This window comes from Sus scrofa, chromosome 4 (genome assembly GCF_054392235.1).
Source record: "Sus scrofa isolate SSC_HxYL_T2T_F1_AM1 chromosome 4, Sscrofa_HxYL_maternal_Yorkshire_Landrace_v2.0, whole genome shotgun sequence".
Taxonomy (NCBI): Eukaryota; Metazoa; Chordata; class Mammalia; order Artiodactyla; family Suidae; genus Sus; species Sus scrofa.
Window position 1 is genome coordinate 133,557,016 of NC_139386.1, and position 24,048 is coordinate 133,581,063.

Consider the following 24,048-nt stretch of genomic DNA (forward strand, 5'->3'; position numbering starts at 1 on the left):
TTTCATAGAATTTCAAGCACCTACATCAGAAGAGATTAATAAAAACACTTCAAAGGCTAAATTCTATTTAAGCAGAAGACAGCTTTTGGTTAATATTTAATCTGAGTAACTGAGATCTTGGTGGAAAATATAATTTTTTAATATCTAAATTAATTTTCCAAACAAAACCATTAATTTTGTTTGGAGAGTTTATGCAGTGAGAAAGTTTTCGTAATATATTTGTAGAGGGAAAAGTTAATCAATTAATTTTGTGGTGAAAAAAATTAGCTTTTAAGATTGTACTTGTTCTAAATGAATTCTTCTTATTCCTTCAGGTGTGGTGCTTTAGGATTCCTCTTCCTAAGCCTCTTCCCTCTCAGTCGGTAGAGAAGGTCTGGGGGGAGAAGCTTTTTCTAATTACGCCTCCAAGGCTGCCCTTTTTATGTAAAAGGCCCATCCTTCGAACCCGTACCCTCGGCCCCTCCGCCCGCAAAGACTGCGAGGGTGCCCAGTGGGGCTTATCCCGTGGGAGGCTCCCAGTCTGGTCCCCTGGAGCAGGTCTGTTCCAGCCCTGGAATTTTTGCAGCGAGGAAGGTATGGCTGGGAGACGCGGAAGGGAATCGTGTTGGGTCGAAAGGGAAACCGGGAGACGCTGCCAAGTCACACGACACAGATTCACCAAATGTGAATGGATTGTTTGAGACCAAAGGTTCAGATGAGCAGACGTATGACTTGAATAAAGAAATTCGTGCAACAGTCGGGTTGATCACGCATGCCACATGGGCAGTCGTTTACTAGCTTTGTGGCCTTAGACGTGTCCTTTCTGAGTTTGACAATGCCCAGTAAACCGTGGCTGTGGCTGACGCGATGCAGTGGGGTCTCTGCAGCCCAGATGTGTCCTCCATGCGGGACCCTATTTTGTGACAAGCTCTAGTTGTAACCAAAAGCAGTCTTTTCTACTCTTCGAAGCAGGATTGAGTACAAGCTGGGCTGGAAAAGCTTTCGTCCTTCTGTCCCGCAGCGGGCGCAGGACCATCTTCACGGGAAGAGAAAGGGGACCTTTAGAACTGCGGATCTAAAGTTGGTTTAACCGAAGCTCCAGATTCAGAGCAACCAGCCGTCCTGATACGGTGTTCTGCTCCCTTCTCTCCTCATCCTGTTTGCCAAAACTTTGCTCAGATTATTGTATGTTGAGTGGGAGATGCGGAGACAAAAACAACATTCTGTTTGGTCCCAGCCTTCAACTTTCTTCTCTCTTTGCTACTGTAGCGCAGTGAGCAAGGGCGCTATGGACTTTTTAATTCCCCAAGGTGGTGATGTTACTACTTGACATAAACATTTTATAATTAACCTCATACAATCTCTTTCTAGAAATTTGGGAAATAGGAAAATCATGACTCAGAACCTCAGTTTTCCAACATGCTGTTGTTATGTTTCCTCCGAGTATTTTTTCTTACATATCAGTTTTTTCATTCTGACGCAATGTTAATCAGTCTGCATAGGATGTAATAGTGTTTTTCTCTTAAAGTATCATTTCCTTTTCACATATTTACACGCAGTATTTATAGTTATCCTGTTTTCAAAAGAAAAGATCATTAATTAAAGGAGGCACAATCAACCCGTTTAACAAGTTAAATTAATTCATCTGGTAATAGTGAGTTAGAGGAGTTTATATCTATTGCTTTTTGTTGTTACAAACAGACTCCTCCCAAAGAGCAAGGCTAAGCATTTTTTCTTGGAAAGGGTGTCACAACGGACTTGTCCCCATCAGCTCAGGGCTGGGCCCCCCTTGCACGGGTCCCGCCTGGAGAGGGAGGGCCCTGCTTCTTCTTGAACCTTCTGTGTGAGCTCTTCAGGTACGTGGGGACCTCTTTGGTAGACCGTATATGGCATAAAATGTTTGGCTATGAATTAATTCAGTAAGATCAGGGAGAAAGAGCAAGTGAGAGACAAACAGGTAGTTATTTTTTCTTGTTGCCTTGAATGATTGGAAAAAGAGTACTCTTTCTAATAGACTGAGTTAAATGTGCAAAAAGTGGCCCTTCTACCCAGATTGTTTATTATTTTAATGAAATATTTAAGGATTTTTATTTAAGGATTTTTACTTAAGGACTTTATCCTTGAGCCTTGTTTTTGGGAAAAATGATACAGAATGTTAGGGTGAAGGGGCAGGAAGGCGTATTGATTGATTGATTGCTTTTTAGGGCCGCACTCATGGCTTATGGAATGTCCCAGGCTAGGGGTTGAATCGGAGCTGCAGCTGCTGATGTACGCCACAGCCACAGCAGTGCCGGATCCTTAACCCACTGAGTGAGGCCAGGAATCGAACCTACATCCTCATGGATACTAGTCCGGTTCACAACCGGCTGAGCCACAACGGGAACTCCCCAGGGGGGTGTATTTTAAATCTCTGAGTCACGATGCTAGCTTTTAACAAATTGCTGCTAAGCAACATGGAATGAATTTTTACTGGTAAAGGAAGGATGGAGAATTCTTCCTCCCTCTTACATACATGTGCGCGCGCATGCACACACACACACACACTCACACACACACTTCTTAAATGAGTAATTTCACTTTCAAGTCCCATTATGATTAGAAGCATTATTGGAGGTGCTAGGTGACCCCTCCTATGCCTTTGGATAACTTGTCATCTTCTTAAGAATAATAAATGTTTTCAGGTTTGCATGGAAACTGTAAGTTAAATCCAAGAAAAAAATTTAGCACATTTAGCCAATCCCAATGTTACCATTACTTGAGGTTAGCTTGTGGCAAATCTAACTTTTTACTTTCCCCTAGGGTAGTCTTGCTTATAGCTAGAGGAAGCAATTGGTAAGGTAGAGACCTATCATTACCAGTCAACTTCATGACATTGACTTTAAAAATCTTTGCGACATATGAAGTATATGTTTACGAATAATATTGATTAGGTCTTAGTCAGTTTGCATGTGCTTTAAAAACACGCAATAAAGGGGAAAAAAAGAAAAAAAGGAGACCTGCTTCTTATTTACCCAGCCCGGTACTTTGAAATTTCTCATGGCAGAAAGCAGTCTTTCATGCACATAACCTCTGAATTATCCTGGAAATAAAATGTTTAATTACAGTTGACATTTCTGAGCCCACTGCAGGTGGTGCTCCTCTGACAGTGACGCTGTTTACTGCACTACAAGGCTCCAGGCCTAGTGTCAGAGATTATAAACCAATTTCCATCCCTGCCTTAATGCGGGTTTAATATCAGAAGAAGAACTTTACTGTGTAAATATTAAACATTTTGTTTAAATATTAAGTACCAAAGGTCTTTTCCTTTTGATTATTAAAACAGGAAGGGCCCCAACTTTGAAAGGGGTGCCTTGTTGTATTAAGAAAATGACTGGTTCTTTACCTTCAGGTTAATTATCACTGGCCAGAGACGGCTGCTCAGGCAAAATGTCAGTTGTCTACACTGTGAGGTTTGGTCATTAACTGGCAATAGTGGACCAGGAGTCGTGTGGCTAATGATGAGCTTATTAGGAATTGCACAGTTTCTCTTGCTCTTTGCCTTGGGAGTCGTCTGATAATAAGTGACCAAGGATGCGGTCTCCTTGCTGGATGCAGGTAGAGCAGACTGGGGAGTCCTAGGAAGTGACTCAGGAGTGACCCTCCGCAGCATCCATTCGGTTTGGTCACCAAGCTGAAAAGGAGCTACTCATCTGAAAAGGTGGACAAGAAGAGATGCGTGGTGAGACATGCTTGTTTGCGCACCCAAGGCTGGAGTTAAACCAGGGGAGTGGAGATCTGTGAATACCTGTCCTGCAGACAGACATGCAGGGTGCATGTGCAAGCTCTCTTCTGAGAGTCCACCTTCCCGGTTATTGCAATGGGAACTACGATGAAAACATGCGCACTTCTCAGTGGTGCCAAAATGAGCTGTGTTTTTCACTCTGCACTGCATAGGGTTTGCTAGCTTTGGATCCCTTTTGCTTATGTACGGTCTTAAAATCCGTGAGGAGAACACTGTGCATCTGTTGGGCAGGTACGAGAGATCCAGATGTTGCTCTTGAATTGACAGCTGTTGGGTCTGTCTTATTGAAGTGCATATAAGAAGGCAAATAAACCCTGGTTGAGGCTTTTGGTATTCAAATATATTCAACACCTCTAAATACGGAAGCGCCTTTAGAAGTCTGTCTGAGAAAGATGATGAAACGTGGCGAATCTTGTTGGGGGATGTTTTAGAGCCCAGTGGTTTGGATAGTACTTTCCTAGAACTATTGAACTTATATTTACACAAGAGAGTCAGATGGTAGCATTATATTCCAAAGCAGCTTATGGGCCATGCATCAGTTTATCAGTGCCTCACAAGCACTTTTAAAAAATATTTTCAGGTATTCAATCAATTCATCTCTGTGTGTATTGAACATCTATTTTGGGCCTGGCATTATGGTGAGAGCCTTTGGACATGGAAGGCAGATCTGAAAAGTCGAGATTATCTTCCTTTGATTCAAGGAAACATTATTTTACACATTTAACTGCTCAATGGCAAGACAACTGTGTTGGCTACTTAGGATTTGAACAGATTCTTAAGACCTTAGTGGCCCAGAGAAAGGAGACTGGGAACCCGGCCTGTCCTGGAATTGCATGACTTAGGGAGGTGTCCGTCACGGTGGCGGAGGGACACTTGCTAAGGGAGGGGCTGGCAGCGAGGAGTCCTGCTGGAGGGCGCGGCAATAATCTGATGATGAATTGCAAGGAATTTAGGGTAGTGCAGCGACAATGACAGTGGAGAGGAAAGGTGGTTCCTAGAAAATTTCAAATGTGGTGCTTTCTAGTGGCTCTTTAAGAAGTGCGTTTCTCATCCTTTTCCTCGTGGGAGAGGTGTGGAAACGCGAGCCCTACGGTCAGAGAATGAGTCAGGGTTTGTACAGCAGGCATGGGTCTCTGGGCCAGATCAGGACACTGACTGCAGGCTGTGTGGACCACCGGCCCCACTGTCCCCAGATTCAACACAGCCACAGGAGCCAATCGAACTGCAGAGCAGTCTTTCAGCAGGTTTTAAGCTTCCTCTGTGCGGGACTCTTTGGAATTAAAGGAAATTCTTCTAAAAGTCCGTAACTTAAATTTTTCTTCGTTTCATTCCCTCTCCCCAAAGGACAACTTGCATCTTGGATTGAAACGCATACATTGTTAACCTTTTAGATATGAGTTTGCCTTTTCCTCATTTACGTGAATCATTTCTTGGTATACTTCAAAGATTTCCTCTTTGAAAAATTTAGAGCAATGCTTATTGAATTCAGTAGCGTAATCAGATTCCATTCTCAGTGTCTTCTTTAGGGAGATCTCAGATCGCTGCTTACTTGAGATTTCTTTATGCTTACAGTGCTCTTTTCCAAATGTGAGTATACTTCAAAATGTGAGTAATTTTTTGCGGTTCGGAGTCTTTGTAGTGTCCCCTAATATCATCTTTTGCCTACGTTTCACTCAAACAACAATCATTGACGTCTTCTTCTGTGAAAAGATCTCTGCCACACATGCCAAGAGGCACCAAAGTGAGCTATGTCTTCTATTTCCCCAGGAACTTACACTCTCGTTGGGAAGGTCTGACATTTAAGCACAGTGATGTTGGTAAGTGGCACGTGAGTGGTGAAATAACCAGTGTCCAGCGTTCAGACTGTTCATTCAGAAACATATCCATCGCAAAGCAAACACATGCCCAGTCTATAACGTGTCAGGAGATGGAGGGTGAACGCCAACCGAAGACGTCTCTGAATTGGAGCCTGGAAGCAGGTAGGATGACAGAGAGAGACTCCGGAGCTCAGGCACTCCTTGAGCAAAGGTGTCAAGGAACCAAGGTTCAAAGGACGGTCAGAGGTCGGTGCTAAGTACACGCAGCCGCAGAGAGAAACGCTGAGCTCGGCAAATGGGAAGAAAGGATGGAAATGCAACAAGAGCTCAAGAAGGAAGAAGAAACGGAGCTGATCCAGCTAAATGACCTGTTGCCTTTTGGGAAAATGTAGCTCTTGAGAACTGGGTGCTGGGGTTTCCTCTCTAGTTCCTCTCGCAAGGAGACTGTTTTCAGCCCTGTGCCCTCTGGTCCCTCGGTCCTGAAGGCCGTTCTCTCCACTCATTGAAAACGATCAGAGCAGCCGTCCCGCACCGGATTCTAGTCCAAGGGGCCTGGGAAACGTACCCCTTCTCAAAAGTATCATTGCTAAGAGCGCGTCTGCTTCCTGCCTGGGCGCTGGACGGATCACGCTCTTCTTGGAAGTGTTGACCTGCTAAAACCCATTCGGTGCGAAGGTCCCGGGATAAGTCCTCCGGAGAGTCTTGAAACAAGACTCACTTTACAAGAGGGAGAGCCTCCTGGTCTTTTCAGGGAATGTTTCTCTGTAAATACAAGTCACCACAATTATGAAAGGACACTTCTTTTACAGAAGGAAAGTGGTTGTTTCTCAGAACTCTTAGAAGAAAAAGACCTTCCTGAATTCACGCACAGCTCAGGAAAGAACACTCAAACACCTTATGTTGATGGGAAAGTAGAAGAGTTTTTTCCAAACAAGGACAAGCACATTAAAGAGGAAAGTTGCTTTTGATAAATTATGTTCCTTCCTGAATACCCCTTGTTGAGAGGCACCACTTCTGAATTTCTCAGGAAACATGCGAATGTGCATTTTTCAAGAGATTTTGACCTGGCTTCTGGTTGCCAGGACACATTAGGAAAATCACTTTCCGTTTTTGAACAGAGGATGTGCATGTGTTCACAGTAGATTTGTTTACGGGGTTGGGGATGGGGATGGTTGTATGTTTCATGATGGAAATGTTACTGAGACCTCTTACCCAGGACATGTTAAAAATTACGGCAATTATAAAAGAATAATCATTCGTCCCCATTGAGCACACTAGTAAATTTTAGCACATGCTGTAGTTTATATTTGTTGCAATTCACCCACTTTGGGTTTTATTGAAAATAAACTTTCAGAAAATATTCTATCTTCTCATTAAGTGTATTGATACTGTTTTTAGGATTCTGAATTTTAAGAGTCTAGGACTGACCTGTCAAAAGGACTGTATAATATCAAAATATTTTCTTGACTGTTTCATTGTTTTCCATGCACTATTAACAAAAATCAAATACTAATACTGTTTCAGAAACAATTTCATAGATCCGTTTCTGTTCTCCTGACATTTTCAACTTATGGAAAAGTATTTCTTTTTTTTTTTTTTTTTTGATTGAACGGTACTGAGCGTTTCACAAGTCACGATGTATGCTCCGGTGTGGAATGCTTGTTGAGTCAAGTTTAAAAGCATGGAAGATACTAACCGAGGGCAGTGGAGTAGCTGGGGTTGTTCCCCTGGTGGTGTCCTTGCAGGAGACACAAGCCTAACAAGGACGTACACACGAAGGGGCTGCCTGCTTCCTGCCTAAATCCACAAAATCAGGGAAGTCTGGACTTCCTTTCCTTAGAATTACCCACATTTGAAAACACAACTCAGTATTTTATCAGCCAACTTAAAAAAATTCTTCCAAGGTAGGAAACAAATTATATCGGGAGAAAAGGAAAGAAGGCCAATTTCTTTCCTTTGCATCAGCAGTAAAACCTAGCATGAGACGTATTGATAAAATTTGTATGGGCTGGTAATTTTTACAACCTACTTACAAGGCAATAATACATTGTTAAGATATTCAAATAATATGTGTTATAGAAATGTGAAGGCAAAGGGAATGGCTCTAATAGAAAGAAATACAGCCACAGGTACCCTTCATTAAAAAAAAAATGCGTAGGAAAGATCCATTATTAAGAGTTCTTCAGAGAAATCATTGCTTGTTTTGTGTATCAGCCTAATCCTATGAATTACAGCAAATGGATTCCTGCATTTTGAAGAAATGTAATTACTTATTACACATTTCTAATTCCAAGTGGCACAAACTAGGAAATTTTCTTTCTATTATCTCAGACCTAAACTCCCATATCTGTTTTGGCTTTTCGAAAGGTCTGTGAACTGGAAATTACATTTCAACATGTTCAAATTATTACTGAGGCTTGATCCTAAGGGGTAAATTTTCAGCGCATGGCGGTGGGATTTGGCTGTGTCATTCCTATTAATACTAATAACAGTCAATTACTAGACTCTGCACGGTATCTGAAGAATTTCTCCTAAAGCCTGAATACATGAAAACAATTTATTTTAGTCAACCTCAGTATTACACATAGTATAAATCTTCATGGAACCAAAGCGAGAAAAGGTAGGAATATTAGAAAAGAAGAAAGAATCACAATTAAAAAAAAAAAAAGATTACTTGACCTTGGGGAACAGATCCTAATGTTCCGATCTCCTATCAGATGTGGACAGGGCTGGTGGGGCCACTGCCTGAGCCCGAATAGATGGTGCATCAACCTCCACACAGCCCCGCCGTCACTCATGCTGATTCTGGGCTCTTTCCAGATCTGTCATGAGTTTGGGGGCCTGGTCTAAATTTAACATATGGGCCTTCATTGAGTTTAGTTTGGTTCTCATTCTGCTCCATTTGACTCTCCTGGTCCCTGAGCTGAATGAACTAGGCAGCCAATACAGATTTCATTTCTCAAAATTGACTCACCCTACAAATCGGCCTTGGAGAAAACATCGCCTAGAGAGAAGCTGACTTGAGGCAGTATGGTACCTTCTCATCAGCTGGGGACAGGTGCTCTTGGGACTGGTGCTGACCCTCTTGGCCAGTCTTAGCCTCTCTACTCACGGCACTCCAGTTGCCTCCGCCCTGCCCCGCACCCCAGCCCTGCGAAGCTCCCTGCAGTACTTTGAGTGCTGATTCATTTCCCTAAGCAGACGCGTGACCTCCTCTGGTGGCCGGGTGCCAGCTCCTCAGTCAGACTTGGAGCTCTGTGGCTTTGGGCACATTAGCCATCCTCTCTGGGCTTCATTGCCCTCTTCTGTAAAGAGACGATAGTAACAGCACCCAGCTCATAGCGTGGTCAAAGGAATTAAAGGAGTCAAGAAGTGTGACGTTCTTCCAGCAAAGCCTAGCACATGGCAGGCAGTGGTAAATGTTCAGTGTTGTGAGCCCACAGATCTCTGTGAGTCACCTCTTGTGGTGATGTTTGCAGACTTTCTTCTGCCCTCACTTGGAAAGACAGATCTTGGCTTGTCTCCCAGGTCCATAGACCCTTATTTTGCTGTTCAGGCTAATGAGAAAATAGAAAAGAGAAGACCAGACTGACCTGGAGTAGGAGGAACGTGCAGAATGCAGAGGGAAGCAGAAACTGTTTACAAAGCGGGAAGGAGTGAGAGGGGGCACCTGGAGGCCAGGTTTAGGTAGAGAATTTTTGTGGGAGGAGGGGGAGGGAAGAGGGGAGGGGGGAGGGGGAGGGGAAGAGGCGAGGAGGGCGGGGAGGAGAGGGCTCAGCAGGCTGAAGAGGAGCTCGAGCAGGTGCAACTGGACAGATTATGGGCTCCAGGCAGTGCGGCTCCTCTAGCCTCTGTCAAGAGGCTTTGTTAAGGTTTAAATTCTTTCTGTCCTCACCACCCCTTACCTCTCACATTCCCTTTCTTGTACCCACTTTTTCTTTCTCCTTCTCTTTTGACTTTGGGTGGGGTCTGCTGGCTGCTGGGGAGGGGCCGCAGGCGCAGGCCCGGCCTTCTTCCTGGTCGTGAGCGCTCGCAGGCCAGACACCGACGCCCTTATGCCTGCAGACAATATTAACACGCTGTTTAGAAACTACCTCTTTGATGAACATGTTTTGGGAAGACCTAATTTCCCTTCCATTAGGGGAACCGATAACACGGAACAGGTTCCAGGCTCTTCAGACCTGGTCGTGTTTAAAGTGTCTTCATGTTCAGAGTCTCTTGGTTTCCTCCGCAGGCGCTTTGTGCGTTTACGGGTCAGGAAGCATCATATGCCCGTTTTCTCCGGGATGCAGACCGTGGCTCGGAGATGCGCCGGTGCTCGAACGGACGAGGTCTGGGCCTCTCGCCATGTGTTCAGCTGCTGCGTCGCCGTGTCCCTAACAGGCTTGCTCCCTTCTCTGGGTGGCTGATCCCCTCTGCAGGTTTGTCATAGGTCACAGTTCATATGTCGTAGGTGGCGGTTTGCCTTTTTTTGGGTACCAATCGATTGAGGTTTGTTTAGCATTTATCGCTCAATTAGGAAAGGCTCCTTCGGGCAAGGGGCTGAGGTTCTTTCTCTCTGAGAACCGAAGAAGATGCGTAAAACCCATATCCGAGGCGCAGGTCTCCAGCTAGTTTCCTTGCCGTGGTGCAGAAGCCAGGTGTTGGGGCTGCTTGTTTTTACTTTTCTGTTCTAGGAAGTCCGCCTTAGGTCATGCTGCTGACTTGGGGATTAGAACCCACAACCTCTCACACCCACCCTCTCTGTGGTTTAGCCCTTTGAGCCGTGCAGCATTTCAGTTTAGTAATTAGTACTTAGAAAGCCATTGAGGTCAATCCCCGGGGTGCCTGTGTAAAATTTGGACTCATTTAATTGTCAAAGCCTCTTAGAGAACATTTCTGCATAATTCTGTGTATTTAAAAATAAATTAAACTGATGTCATTATCCATATTCCCTTAGAATGGGATGCGGCGATAGTATATGGACAGAGCAAAAACCCATTAATAGTCAATGTGTGGTAAGGTGACATTCAGATGCATCTGTTTCCTCTCATAAAGTCACCTGCTGGAAGCCTATTGAGTAAATGGTAATGAATTTGGGTCTACCTTAGCTGCAAATGGATCAGATCTTCCTAATGTAACATTACAGCAACCTAGATTCACTTGGATTATTCTGCTGATTTAAATTAAATTGAACACCAGAGCCAGCAAAATGTATTAGAGAGGAATTAAATGTGCTACAGAAATGTTTAAAGGACGTTCTGAGAACCCAAGGAAGAGGAAGGGGAGGAAGAAAAAGACCATCTCTGTAATCCTCCAGCTTAGAACCTGAGGTACACGTGTGAAGAGAGGGACCCGGTGACCACGTGACCTCCGTTAATGGCTAAAGATCGCTCCGTGGCTTAATCTTTAAAGCATCATGCTCAAAGCATGTGGTCCAGTGCCTGCCAAATTTGGGTTTAAAATTCAGCTGGTTTTTAGCTAGAGGTGAGGAAAAAAAAGTTTAAAAGGTTTGTTGTGGTTGTTTTAACTGTTTCAAATAAAGTTAAACTTGGATTTTTCTACGTGGTCGATGATTTCGCAAATAGCCCGTAATTACCTCTGAAATGACACGGGAACTCCCAGGTGGAGCTCTGGCACGTCTCAGCTCTGTGGTCTGCTCTTCTCAGTCTTCCGTCATGTCTTTACTCAAATGCTCTAGTTAAGTCCAGTGTACTTATTAATTTCTACCCACGTTCTTAGAGCTGGCAACCCCTTGCTCTGTGGCTTTTCCTGTGTGTTCTCTCTTCCCCGATGGTTTAGTTCTCGGACTCTGCTTTTGATGCAGCTTCTCACGGTGGTTTCTTTTAAGGGTTTTCTTTCCGGTGCCTGCACCTCACGACCCTCCCTGACTTAGTAATTTCATTTAGAAGATAAATTTGGTCAGTCAGCAATAAACACTTACCAAAAAACCTAATTTTGACTATTTTTTCTCTTAGGGAAACGTCTGTGTGAAAAGTGGCCTAAAAGTGTTTTGGCTGATATGTTGGTGCTCAGATATTTGTGCAATTGTGAGTGAAGTGAACTGTAGTCTCAGACTCCCTGAGGCATTTCTGTTTCTCCCTCCCTCAGTAGATCCACCTTCCCTAGTGTGGTCGAACCAGAGCCCGAGTCTACCACCAGCGTATTCTCCAAAGACCCTGGTGCCAGGTAGGCTCTTTGGCAAAATAATGGATAATAGCTGATGCCGACGCTTGAAGGCGTCAGCACAGAGAGGCGTTTGCACCCGGTAGATGCTGATGTTGGGGGGACACCGGGCCGGGGATTCCCAGCATTTGAAAGATGCCAGCACAGCTCGTTGTTGCCAATCAGGAGAGTTCAAGGCAAAGAGAGCGAAGTGGCTGACGCCGAAGTATAGTTACTGTGGGTGGACAAGTGTTCTAAATTCCAGGTTATGCCCTTGAAGCACAGCAGGAGAGGGAGGTGGCCCGTCCTGGCAGCGCTGTGGGTGTTAGCTGAGGGAAAAGCCCCCCCCCCGCCCCGTGGGTCTTAGTACAGGGGAAATATTCTCGTGATGGGAAGGAGGGAAGACAAATAAAATTGAAGCCACTTGGGTGAAGACTGAATTAATCAATAGTGTATAGATATGTACACACACACACATATACACACATACATAAATATTCTAGTAGGCGCATTAAAAAGTAAAAGGAACAAGTTGACATTAGCTTTAATAGTCTCTTTTATTTAACTCCAAATATTTAAAATGTTACCATTTCAGCATGTCCTTGATCTCACAAAACTACTGAGACACTTTAGATTAAATGTTCCCCATACTGAGGCTTCATATCTGCTATATTCAGCCCCCGCAGCCCATCTGAATTCAGACTAGACACCGTTCGGCTGCTCGGTAGCTGCATGGGACTGACGAGGGGCTGCCTCACTGGGCCGTGCAGGTCTAGGTGCACCATTTGGAGAGGTTAAGAGCGCTGAAACTCTCTTGAGTTTGCATATTGCCTTTATCTCAGTCCCTCCGTGAACATAGACGAGTTAAGTAAACTTTCGGAGACTCGGTTTCCCATTACGTGAAACAGGGATAAAAATTGTTCCTGTCTCACCGAGTTGTCATAAGGGTTCAATAAATTCAAAATACCCAGCGAATGCTAAGTATACGGCACTAGATGATGCACAAGGAATGCTATTTCTGAGGAAGTTACTTGGGCCTGTAAAGGGCATTTTGAAACCATGCATGGCATCAAAGTTCCGTGTTTACCACGTAATCATTACCCCACGTAGCCAGTCTTGCCGTTCTCGGTGCGGAATTATTGGTGCTGCTCTGAGCTCATTCTTCATGTTAGGTGTGATCTTGCTTTCTTTGGGGCGTAGCCTTCTCCTACTTTAGGTGTTCACCTGAAATGCTTTCCAACACTTGGTTTGCTAAGAAGCCAGAGGCTTAAAAGTAAGAAGTAAAGACGGCCTGGTTTGAGCTCCTTTTTCTCTGTAATAAGTAACTTCGGTGGATAGAATACAGTGATTTTCCACAATGCTTATTGACCGAAACTACACAAGCAGGTAGAAATTATTCTCCTAATTGTACAAATTTTCTGCTCGCTGCAGAGGAGGAGAAAACCCATGTTGTCAGCACACACCATGACTGCAAAACAGTGGGCTGGCAGCTCTTATATCTTCAGAATTCATGGCCACCACGGCAGTGCTGTGGAAAGCCTCTCATAAGTGAGCCGTGTTCTCACATAGCTGCCAACCACCTGTGACAAGTGCCAGCCGTCAATAGCTGTCTCCACTGTTACAGGGAAGAGCAGGACAGGCACCAGAGATACTGTGACCAACACTGGACTAGCTGACCAAGAGGACCGTATTAATTCATGACCACGGCATCCTTTGAAACTAGCCAGAGATGAAAAACCAAAAACAAAACAGAAAGCCCCGCAACAGTGGAAGGAATTCAGTCGAAACGTCCAGGCTGGCTTAGGCCCACAGAGAAACCGGAGGCCAGCCGAAGCCCCAAAGGACCCGTTCGGGCCCTTGAGAGAAAGGGGATTGCAGAGGGTGCTGCTCAGAGGGGTGCTTTCTGTCCGCGGCAGCACGTCCCGGCCCTTTTTCATCCGCAGGGCTGTGAAAAAATGATCATTGGCACCTTTCTCTGGTAAAAGACAATTAGAAGATCCTGCTAGAGATGGGAGCATCCTGAGAGTTTGCTTGTTCCCAAGCCCCTCGATTACATCTGAAAAGATTGAGACCCAGAGAAGTTAACTAATTGCTCAAAGTCATACTGCCGGCTTCTGGGAATGGCCAATACCGGAAGACGGATCGGCTGTGCTGCTTTCTGTGCATTAGTCTTTCCAGGCTTCCTGGCTACTCTGATTTTGTTAGAGCAAGGTTTTTTTTTTTTTTTTTCTTGTTGTTTTGTTTTTTCCAGCTGGCATCCTGAGAACGGGAGAAGAAGAGAATACCGGAGGGGCGAAATCATAGGAATCCCCGGATTGAGAACTCTACTCAATCATTCGGCCGGGCCGCGTTTTCACCGTGGGTCGTCCTGTCAGGACCCTCGACGTGGTGGCTTCACAAAGGTATCGTTCATGTTTCCTACACTCTTTCCAAAGTCCAGGGTCTGAGCGGCTCTGTGTGAGCGTATTTACTTCCCTGTAAACACCGTGAACGCTCGTATGAATACCTCCGTTCCAGCCAGAAACTGTCCTGGGATCTGCGAAAAGGTAAAGTGCTCGTTCATATGAGGTAGTGTTAAAATGTAGACGTTTCCTCCTTTGTGTTGTTGCCACATCTAAGCAGCATCCCATTCCCGGAGAGGTCGTGTTCCCAGGATATTCACTCACTGTTAAAAATTAACTTGTTTTATAAATACTTTATTCTTACAAATATTAGTTCGGTGGGCAGCTGTGGAATTGTGCTAAAAGCTTGAGTTACAAGGACTGAGAGTTTAAGGCTCTGACGGCCACTTATTAGCAAATACTATGCACCTAAAATGGCTATGATTAGGATTAAACAGAATAATCCATGTGCACACATTGTAGAAACTATAGGACATTTGTACAAATGTGAGAGCTTATTACTTTGCTCAAAATGTAATAGACATTTGCATTTCTATGTAGAAATCATGAATGTTTATATAAAGTGTTTTCTATATGATGGATAGCGATTATGTCCAGATTGGAGATGTGTATTGATAAGCTTCCTATCTAATTTTTGTGACCCATTTATTTTAACAAGACATTTTACTTTATAGCAGCCTTGAAATTTGCCTCAGAGCGTCCATGGGCAGGGACTACAGCTATCAGACCCACTGTTTATGGTGCAAAAATCAAACTAAACATTTATAAAAATTTCCACCGAAGATTCCAGCTAATGAAAGCGCCATTCGTGGCTGCTAAAACATGCGCACACATAGGTATTGCCCCATTTATCAGACATGAGAGCTAATTACCTCATACACCACTATACCTCTTCCACCCTCTGCATTTCAATTCCCAATATTAACACATAGGTGGTCAAGCTGACCATTGAATAGCCGCATGAGCATGAATGCATTAAATAATTTAATGTTGGAAGAGTTTATTAAACTGCCACATTCTAATCAGCATGCGTACCTGCCTTCATTAATTTTGCTCTGGTCCATGGTGTGTCTCTACCGCCAACACGGAGAGCACTAATGTTAATAGGGGCTCTTAACAAACAGGACCAGTTAATCAAGGAAAATTTACTCTGAAGCACATGACCACGCATACTGCGATCTCATTACAGTCGGGTTTAACCCTCACCCTGCCACACCCGTTTAGATGTCTTTCTAATTACTTGTCAATGAAACCACAGAAAAGAAGGCTCCATTACTTCATTAGGGTGAGAGGGATATTTGCATCCACACACGATTTTGTACATGAGAGGGCTTTCTGCTTGCTACAGTCCCAGGCTGGATCAGTTCAGCTTTGTTAGTTTTAAAGATCACAGTGAAGAGAGCTCTGGTTCCGTCTCCTAAATATTTTTAATTCTCTGAAAATAACTGATGACCAGAAGAGCGTTTCTCTGAATGAACAGCCATGCTCTAAACCAGTTCAGGTGAAATTCAGTAGCTGGCAGCTTACAGTCATTGCTGTGCAAATGGTGTGGACACAATGTAGGTTATTTTGTTTGACTGTTTAACAGAATGATCTGAGATTTTAGCATTAAGTCTGATAAGACTGGAGCCCCATCATTTAAGGGCATTTGTCTACCTCGCTATCAGCGAACTGGAGAAACACCTACCAGGACGGTCTGGTTTGCATATTTAGAAGCAGTATATGAAATGGAAAAGAAAGTGTGACTGGGTGTTTTGGGGTTTTTTTTACTTCTTCAAGTTGTTGCGGTTCCTGTGTTATTTTTGCGTCGCGTAAGTGTGTGTGTTTATACGGTGGATCTCTGGTTTTGTGACCTTGCCATTTGCAGTGAAGAGGTACCACATCTGAATCAGGGTAAGAAGAGAATTCGGACACCTTGGAAAAGCCGGTGCTGGTATCTGTGAGACCTCAAGGCGAGAAGTCACAGCGCTCTTGTCAGATTTTGCCTCGTGACCTTCTCTCTCCTTGAAACTGTAACCCCCCCCCCCAACACCCCAATGGGACTAGCGAAATATCCCAGCCGTTTGCCAAGAATTTCAGTGTGATAACTGAAAGGGCTTTTTGAAATACTTTCCTAAAAGACTCTAATTACTCCATTTTAGACATTTCTTCCTATGGAGGCTGATAAAGACTATTTCCCTATAGTTTCTTTTATTTTAGGTCAAATTATCTTGCTTTAATGTTAGAGGCAGTTCCTCGGGGGTCAGCTGTGGGATCGGATGAACTGTGTTTTTATGGAGCGTGGGTTTGGCCAGAGGATACCATTTCCTTCTGCATCAGGGGGCAATAGTTCCGTATCTGTAAGATGCTTTTTCTTCTGACTCCTGGGTTTATAAGGGGTTTTTACAGGTTTCCTTTTCAGAAAGCAGCAGTCGTGTCTGGATTTTATGACTGTGTATTATTCAGCGATCTTATTGTTGGAGCATCACCGCTATCCAATGATGAGTTGATTGGATACCGTTCTGTTTACAAAGAAGGGTTCATAGGCGCCTCCGACTAAAATGCAGCCTTGCGAGAACATTGAAAATGCGATGCGACACAAAATTCAGTACACACCCCTTGCCCCTATCTGTCCAGTCCTAGAGGCGACATCAATTTCCTAATGCCTGTCCCAGGATCCAGGCAGACGCGGCATTACGTACTGCCCCCGCTGGAAGGAAATACAAGAGGGGCATGCTAGGACCCGTGGCGGCCTGTCCCCAGGGCTCTGACCTTAAAACATTGGGTGGGGGGTCAGTATTCGCCCTTCTCTGTTCAAGTTCCCAAGAAGGCATAGAGTAACATCATATTTGAAGGGAGAAAACATTTTGAGTTTAACCAAGAAAAATATTTTCTCACTTGAATGGTGCAGTGTGTTCCAAAATGACTGACAAAGCGTATAAATAACTCCTTTTGGAAACTAGACTTTCATGTGTAGAAAACCTTTGCTTCGCTTTGCTTCTGTGTTGTCACTTGATGTTTGGAGGAAGTCGTGTCTGCGTGTGTGGTTGCCTAGGGGAAGCTGGGAGGTTCGAGGAAAAGTGTTCAAGGGGTTGGGAGCTGTGCGTTGTGTGTCTGCTCAGTCCCTCCTCTGAGGGGAGGGACCGTGAGATTAGCTCATCTCTGAGGATTTTGAGCACATTGGTTTTAAATCTATGGAGTAACAGTGTAAGAGACACTACAGGACCGAAGATTCCCTTCCAAGTTTCAGAGTCTCCCTGAGCAGTGGGGATGGGAAATGATGGCTTCCTTCCTTCCTTCCTTTTTTAAAAAATTTCCTGTTCAAAAAGGACAGCCAGGTCCAGGTCCTTTCCCTTCGTCCCCTCCTTGCAAAATGTGCAGATTCCACACCGAGGGCCGATGAGGCCACAGTACCCTGTATGACTCATAAATATAATTTAGTTTGGAAATGTCATATGATAATCCCCCATAAAGCCCTATTCATCCAAGGCCTGAGCTGTCAGGTCGTGATGGTGCTTTGATTATTTTACGCATTATTTACGCAGGGAAGAGCCCAACGGCACATTCCCCACACGCTTTAGGAAAGAAAAAGAGCTCAGTGGGGCATTTGTCCTTTTCACAAATGTGGTTAACTCTGAAAATGTTAAGGGATGGATACGTGAAATTGGTTGGACAATGTAACATACACATGCTCTCTCCACACACACACACACACACACACACACACACTACCATTGAACATGAGAAGAAAATTCTGATGTCATAAGTGCAAGACATGTGGACAAAATGCGAAGCATTCACTCCCAGTGGTAGTTTTGTCTGGATTCACAGAAGGTGTTCAGCAGCTAAGACAGCACGACTACAAGGTAGAGGAACCTTTGCTTTCATAACCAGAAGCTGGGTCCAGGAGCCAGGGACGGAGGGAGCGTGCGGGGCAGGTCGGGCGGGGAGCTGGACGCAAGGTGCACACAGCCAGGTCTGCCACGCAGAGAGGGCGGATCCCAACAGAGACGCTGCGCGCGCCCCCGCGCACCTGCTCAGCGCCCACGTGGACGGCTGGGCCCTCAGGTCCGCTGCAGGGACGGAGGTTTCCTGCGGGAGGGCCAATCAGAAGCGAGGAAGAGCGCGGGAAGCGATTTTTGATCTGCGGCATCTCTGGGTGTTTACCGCGGTAGCCCGACATACCTCTGGCAATTCTTTTGAGACCTAGATGAGAAAAAGGAGATTGTGTGAGAAAGACATTAAAAGAGAAAGGGAGACCTTGCAACCCAGAAATGACAAAAAACAAACTAAAAAAAACCCCCATTTTCCATTTCCTTTAGTTATTTTCCCTGCGTCTTCTTTTTCTTCCTCAGTAACTTCAACTTATTACGATCTTTCTCTGGGGATCAGATAAGTCCTTTCAGGTGGAGCCGAGCCTCGTCCCTGTCCTCCGTTTATACTTTCCCAGGGTCACATAACATCCGGACCGTGGATGGTGTCCAGGCAGCTCTGGTCCCCAGCAGGAGGTGAACGATGATATAAAGTTCACTTTGCAAGGGACAGACTTTCAAAATTTCTAGTCCAGGAATTTCCTGGTAGCTCAGTGAGTTAAGGATCCTGCATTGTCACTGCTGTGCCTCGGGTTGATCCCTGTCCCAGGAACTTCCACGTGCTCCAGGGCAAGGACAAAAAAATATATGTATATTTTTTTCTACAGCAAAACTCGTATAAAGATCCAACCAACAACATTTTTCATTGTGTTCATGTTACGACAGTTGAAAGAACCCAGGTCAGGGCATATATGCATCTGAGATGTGAAGTTTTGCTCAAAAAAATTGGCTTCGAAATACCACCAAGGAAATCGCAGGATGGCTTTGTGATAGATGTTGTATTAAACACCGACATGATGGGATATTTTACCAACTTGATTACTCGTTAAAGTTAATATTCACTAAAACTGCACTGCATTTGAAACCTACCGTAGGTTTTGACGATTTCACCTGGTGACATTTTCACCTGTGCCTGATGATGGCCCAGAGCTCGGAACCCGTGTGAATCAAGTTAAAAAATTCTTTCAAAAGCAAATTCGCAAACACTTTTGAGAAAAGACTGTCCCCCTCTGAGGTTTAGTGTGGGTCCTGGGTGCATTTTTTACCAGCGTTATTATGGGAGGGGTGAAGGCCTCCAGGTGAAGGGGGTCTCAGGTCCACCAGGTCTGAAAAAGAGCCAGCTGCTTTAAGGCTGGCCTTTTAAGGGATTATTTCCAGAATTCCCGGAAGGTGACCAGGCTGCGTGCTCCATCTCCCACACCCGCAGCGAGGGGGGCCAGGCTACCCGCCCGCCCGCGGGGCCCCACGACCTGGACACAACGCCCTGGCCGCAGGCCGGCTCCGCGGCTCAGGGACCCCGGCACTCCCTGGACAGGTGGTTAGCGGTCGTGACGCCCTGGACGAGGCTCCCTGGGCCTTTGTAGACTCTTCGCAGGAGCTCCCGTAAGCTCGCTCGGTTTCCCGGACGGCCGTGCCGGGGCTGGCACAGGGCTCGTTGCGTCTCGAAGGAGATGTTCTCCTCTCGGATGGTCCCGGTTTGCGGGCCAGCCGCCTTCAGGCCACGTCCCCCGCGTCCAAGCCCTGCGCTTTCCTGGGGGAGCTCCGCTCCTGGCAGGAGGTTTTCTGTTTTCCCTTTCCTTTCGGGCTCCATCTTCACCCTAATAATCTGGGATAAATGGAAGAGCTGGCCAATGGTTATTAACATCAGAGCGGCAGAGGCAAAGAGGATAATTGGCCAGAGCCTCAAAGTAGTCTTCGCCTTGATCCTGAGGCAGAAGGTTAAGGAAGGCTGGTGGTTTGCTTTTTTCCACCCCTTGCTAGAGGGAGCTCAAGGTTGGCTGTGTTAAGACTGGCCTTCGCTGAGTTGTGTGAGGGGCTGGCCCTCAACTTTTTCCGGACCTGCCCCAAATGCATCATCGTGATTCACGGGTGGGCAGGGTAGAAGGGCAGCACACAGAGTTCCCTGGGGGCCTAGAGCTAAGGATCTGGTGTGGTCACTGCTGCCGTGCAGGTGTGATCCCTGGCCCGGGAGCTGGTGCGTGGCTCAGAGGTGGCCACAAAAAAAAAAAGGGGGGGGGGACACAGCGCTGTCTACGTAGCACCCTTACTCGCTCGCCTTCCCTCTTCCTTCTCTACCTCGTCTCTCTTCTGTCCATCTTGCCTTCTACTGGCTTTTGGGCAAAGTTCTAATTGAAATCTTTGCATCTCTTTCTCTCTCTCTCAGGCCTACTTTCTTCTAGAAAAGACTCATTCTTATAAAAATCATGATAGTTTGACAAGCTGAGGGCAATTACCTGATCAATATCAGTCAGAATGAGAAGCCCATGATGGATGCCCCTTTGGATTGAAAGAAAAGCAGCAGAGACAGATTAAATTAAGCTCATCTCATTTGGCCCATCACCAGAAGCTCCTGAAGCAAGGTAATTTGACCTTTAAAAACATGGAGAGACCCTCTGCATCACCCCAGTATGAAGAAAGCTCTCAGACAGGGTAATTAGAAAATTTCAGTAATTGCTGGCTTTGCAAGTAAGAATTTTTTTTCCAAGTCTTTCTGGAGCTCAAACTAGAAATTAAAGGTAAGGCGTGAGCCCAGTTCTTCAGTTCGTGTTGAGCTGGGGGTGGTTGAGCAGGGAGGATATTCCACGAGACAAAGTGGCCATAGGACAGAGTGGAAGCACGTCATTGCTGCGCTTCAGACACCGTAACTCCTAGCCTTTTCAACTTGGCTGGTTAATAAACGTTTTAATTATACTTTTAGCTTGATACTTCTTCTAAAGCCAAATAGCAAATCTCTTTAGATTGTGTTGTCATTGGCTGTTAACATAGCTAACAAAGCCATAAAACTCAGGTATTTAGCCATCATTACTTCTCTGTGGCTCGAATCATCAGAATCCACAACTGCTCTCTCAGAGGAATTAATATACACTCAGGTGGAAACATCACTGCAAGGCGACCCCCGTCCAATGACTCTACACGTTTTTAATGATTCTGCAGTTACAGAAACGACCCATGATTTACACGGCGATCGCAGCCATCTTCCTTCCTTGCTGACATATCCGAAGATGTTCTCAACTCTTTCCTCTTCATCTCATGCAAAGATCTGTGGCCCTGGAAACCACAGACCAAACACGCCAGGATTAAACATCCAGGGACCCAGCATGAGACGCTCGGTCCAGAGAAGTCCAGAGTCAGAGAGACCCTTAAGAAATCATCATTTGGGGAGTTCCCTGGTGGCCTATCAGGTTAGGGATCTGGCTTTGTCACTGTTGTGGGCTTGGGTCACTGCCATGGTGTGGGTTTGATCCTCGGCTCAGGAACGTCAGCATGCTGTGGGCGTGGCTTAAAAAAAAAAGAAGTTGTCTTTGTATTCAGTGTCCTCAAACTTTAGATACATACGAATTATCCAGAAAGCCTGGGAAGCGTCCCTAGGGATGGGCGTTTTTCACAGGTGCCCCCAGGTGAGGCTGTGCTCGTGGTCCAGAAACCACAGGTTAAGAAGCAGTAACTTTCGTTCTCCTTTCTGTTAGCCTCCTGGTGGTGTGGAAAGGGCACCATCTTAAGGCGATGAGACTCTATCCTGTTTTGCACAGGCCCCCATGGAAATGGACTGAGCCTCGTTGAGTCAAATAGCGCCGTCCACAGCTTTGACGTCCTGCCCCTTCCCTGTGAAGAACCGCCACCTCTTCCTCCAGCCGGCGTCCCTTTGTTTCTCCGGCCAGTCAGTTGAAATGCATTCTACCTGCGAAAGTGTTCCTAAGGCAAATGGTGCATTTTTATTTGATTTTTTTTTTACCGTTAAATATGCATGCCTCCCTTATTCACATATGAGAGCAGGCTTTCAGCGCCCCCCCTAAGTGTAGGGGGCTTCTTCCTGGGAAGAAGAGACATTTGTAAATTGGTTCATTTTTTTCAGAGGTAAAGCCAAAGGGCTTTGAGGTCGTCGCCTCTCCTCTCCTCTCCTCCCTCAAGCCCGCCCCCGGCCTCCTCGTTATTCCTCCCACGGGGCAGGCCCCTCCCCCTCTAGGGCCAGCTGTGTTCTCGGTTTGGGGTGCTCTCCTCCTAGGTACCCCGTGACGTCTCTGCTGGAATTCCGTCTCCTCCCAACCTCCGCCTCTGTGCTCTTCATCATCGCAACAGCATCTGGATATGTGTGTGTCCTCTTTTCCATGGCACCTGTTTCCGTGTGACATGCTGTTTAATCTATTTAAACGTATCCTTGTTATTTTCCGCTACTTGCTAAATACATTAGAAACTCCACAAAGGTTGGAATTTTGTTTTTAGGCTAACGCAGACCAGGCAGCTCGGGCCGTGTCTGGGCGTAGTAACGACTTCATCAGTTTTGCGGGATGAGAGCATAAATGTCCAGTTGCTTAGGGTGGTCTTTTCACGAGCATTTGCGTCACCGACTAAGACAGGCTGGAGGAGGCCACACTCAAGAAAAGTGGAAATCCACTTTGTTTAGATTCACCTAAATTCGTATATGATTCCGAAAGTGTATTTGAATAGTAGGTATTCTAAGGGGAGCTTGGATTACACTACAAAGATTTTTAACTGCTCAGCTGGCTATTTCAGACTCTTTCACATGAATATTGATTACGGTTGTAACTGCGGCCGACGACTCGGAGACACTAGCAAACGGCAGGGAAATGGTTGGCTGTGTGAGAACCATAATTAAAGTTCCCCAGGTTGCATTGGAAATATGGTTAGGGGAGTTCCTGTGCTGGCGCAGCAGACACGAATCCGACCAGGAACCGTGAGGTTGCGGGTTCGATCCCTGGCCTTGCTCAGTGGGTTAAGGATCTGGTGTTGCCGTGAGCTGTGCTGTAGGTCGCAGACATGGCTCAGATCTGGCGTTGCTGTGACTGTGGTGGAGGCCGGCAGCTGCAGCTCCGATTAGATCCCCTAGCCTGGGAACCTCCATATGCCGCAGGTGTGGCCCTAAAAAGACAAAAGACAAAAGACAAAAAAAAAAAAAAAAGGAAATATGGTTAGGGACTTAATGCTACCTTGGCGTTTTGTGCACATTCTATTGGAAGTTATTTTGCCAAATTACAGGAATAGCTATTCTGATAAAGAATTTACGATACGGGATGTATGCTGTGCTTCACAAACATGATCTGCCTGTTTCTTTGAAAGAAACTGCAGTGTTAGGAGTCACTTCTTGAAAACGGCAGAGACTCCAACGCCAATTTTTTTAAACAAAGACAAAGAAGGAAAAAGAGTTTATATCTTTTATGTTTATTCATGTATCTAGAAAATCAAGAGAAAAATGTATTGAATCGATTCCTCAAACATTGAAAATAACGTAAAATAAAAATATAATTTTAACTATGTGCACATTTAACAATGACATAAGCAGAGTAATTACCTAAATTTATACTTATATACTTATAATCAGTTTCTTTTACGTTTTTCCTTCTTTTTTTGTTTTGCTTTTGAGGGCCTCACCTGTGGCATATGGAAGTTCCCAGGCTAATCAGAGGGGTCGAATCAGAGCCACATCTGTGACCTACGCCACAGGTCACAGCAACGCTGGATCCTTAACCCACTGAGTGAGGCCAGAGACTGCACCTTCACCCTCATGGATACGAGTGGGGTTCGTTACCGCTGCGCCGCAGCAGGAGCTCCTCAATCAGTTTCTTCACCGTATCTGTCTTAACCCCGTGTTCCAGCTGGGGGATGGCTAATTTTGCCTGTCAGTTGACTGGGTCACAGGTCCACTTGATTCAGCCTCACTCTGGGTGTGTCTGTCCAGCTGTTCTGGATGGGCTTCCCATTCGACTTGGCGGACTGTGTGAGGCGATTCCCTTCCCCGTAAGCAAGGGCCTCTTCCAGTCTGGAAGGCCTGACCCCACTGCCCTGCCTGGCTATGTGGAAGCTGGGTGTCGGTCTTCTTCTGCCCTGATCCGAAACCA

The 24,048-nt window shown here is 45.5% G+C and overlaps 1 protein-coding gene and 1 long non-coding RNA gene across 9 annotated transcripts in view; one reads left to right on the top strand and one right to left on the bottom strand.

Moving 5' to 3' along the window:
• Window positions 1–24,048, top strand: part of LOC106510246 (uncharacterized) — a 433,353-nt gene that overhangs the window by 52,624 nt on the left and 356,681 nt on the right. For 4 of the 8 annotated variants that reach the window (XR_014844889.1, XR_014844892.1, XM_085024159.1 and 1 more), the window contains exons 2-4: window positions 9,812–9,998; window positions 11,668–11,745; window positions 13,973–14,123. Coding sequence is in view for 2 of the 8 variants with exons in the window: in XM_085024159.1 (XP_084880285.1) it covers window positions 9,812–9,998; window positions 11,668–11,745; window positions 13,973–14,025 (318 nt within the window). In the remaining 6 variants the exon portion in view is untranslated. Of the gene's footprint in view, window positions 1–9,811; window positions 9,999–11,667; window positions 11,746–13,972; window positions 18,402–24,048 lie in introns of those variants that run through there. The other 4 variants (XR_014844887.1, XR_014844888.1, XR_014844890.1 and 1 more) reach the window with 3 other exon arrangements.
• On the bottom strand, window positions 62–8,711 carry LOC146404285 (uncharacterized). The gene is made up of 3 exons (XR_014844905.1): window positions 8,552–8,711; window positions 3,362–6,339; window positions 62–1,552 (listed from the first exon to the last, which is right to left on the bottom strand). It is a non-coding gene; the product is annotated as an uncharacterized LOC146404285 (long non-coding RNA).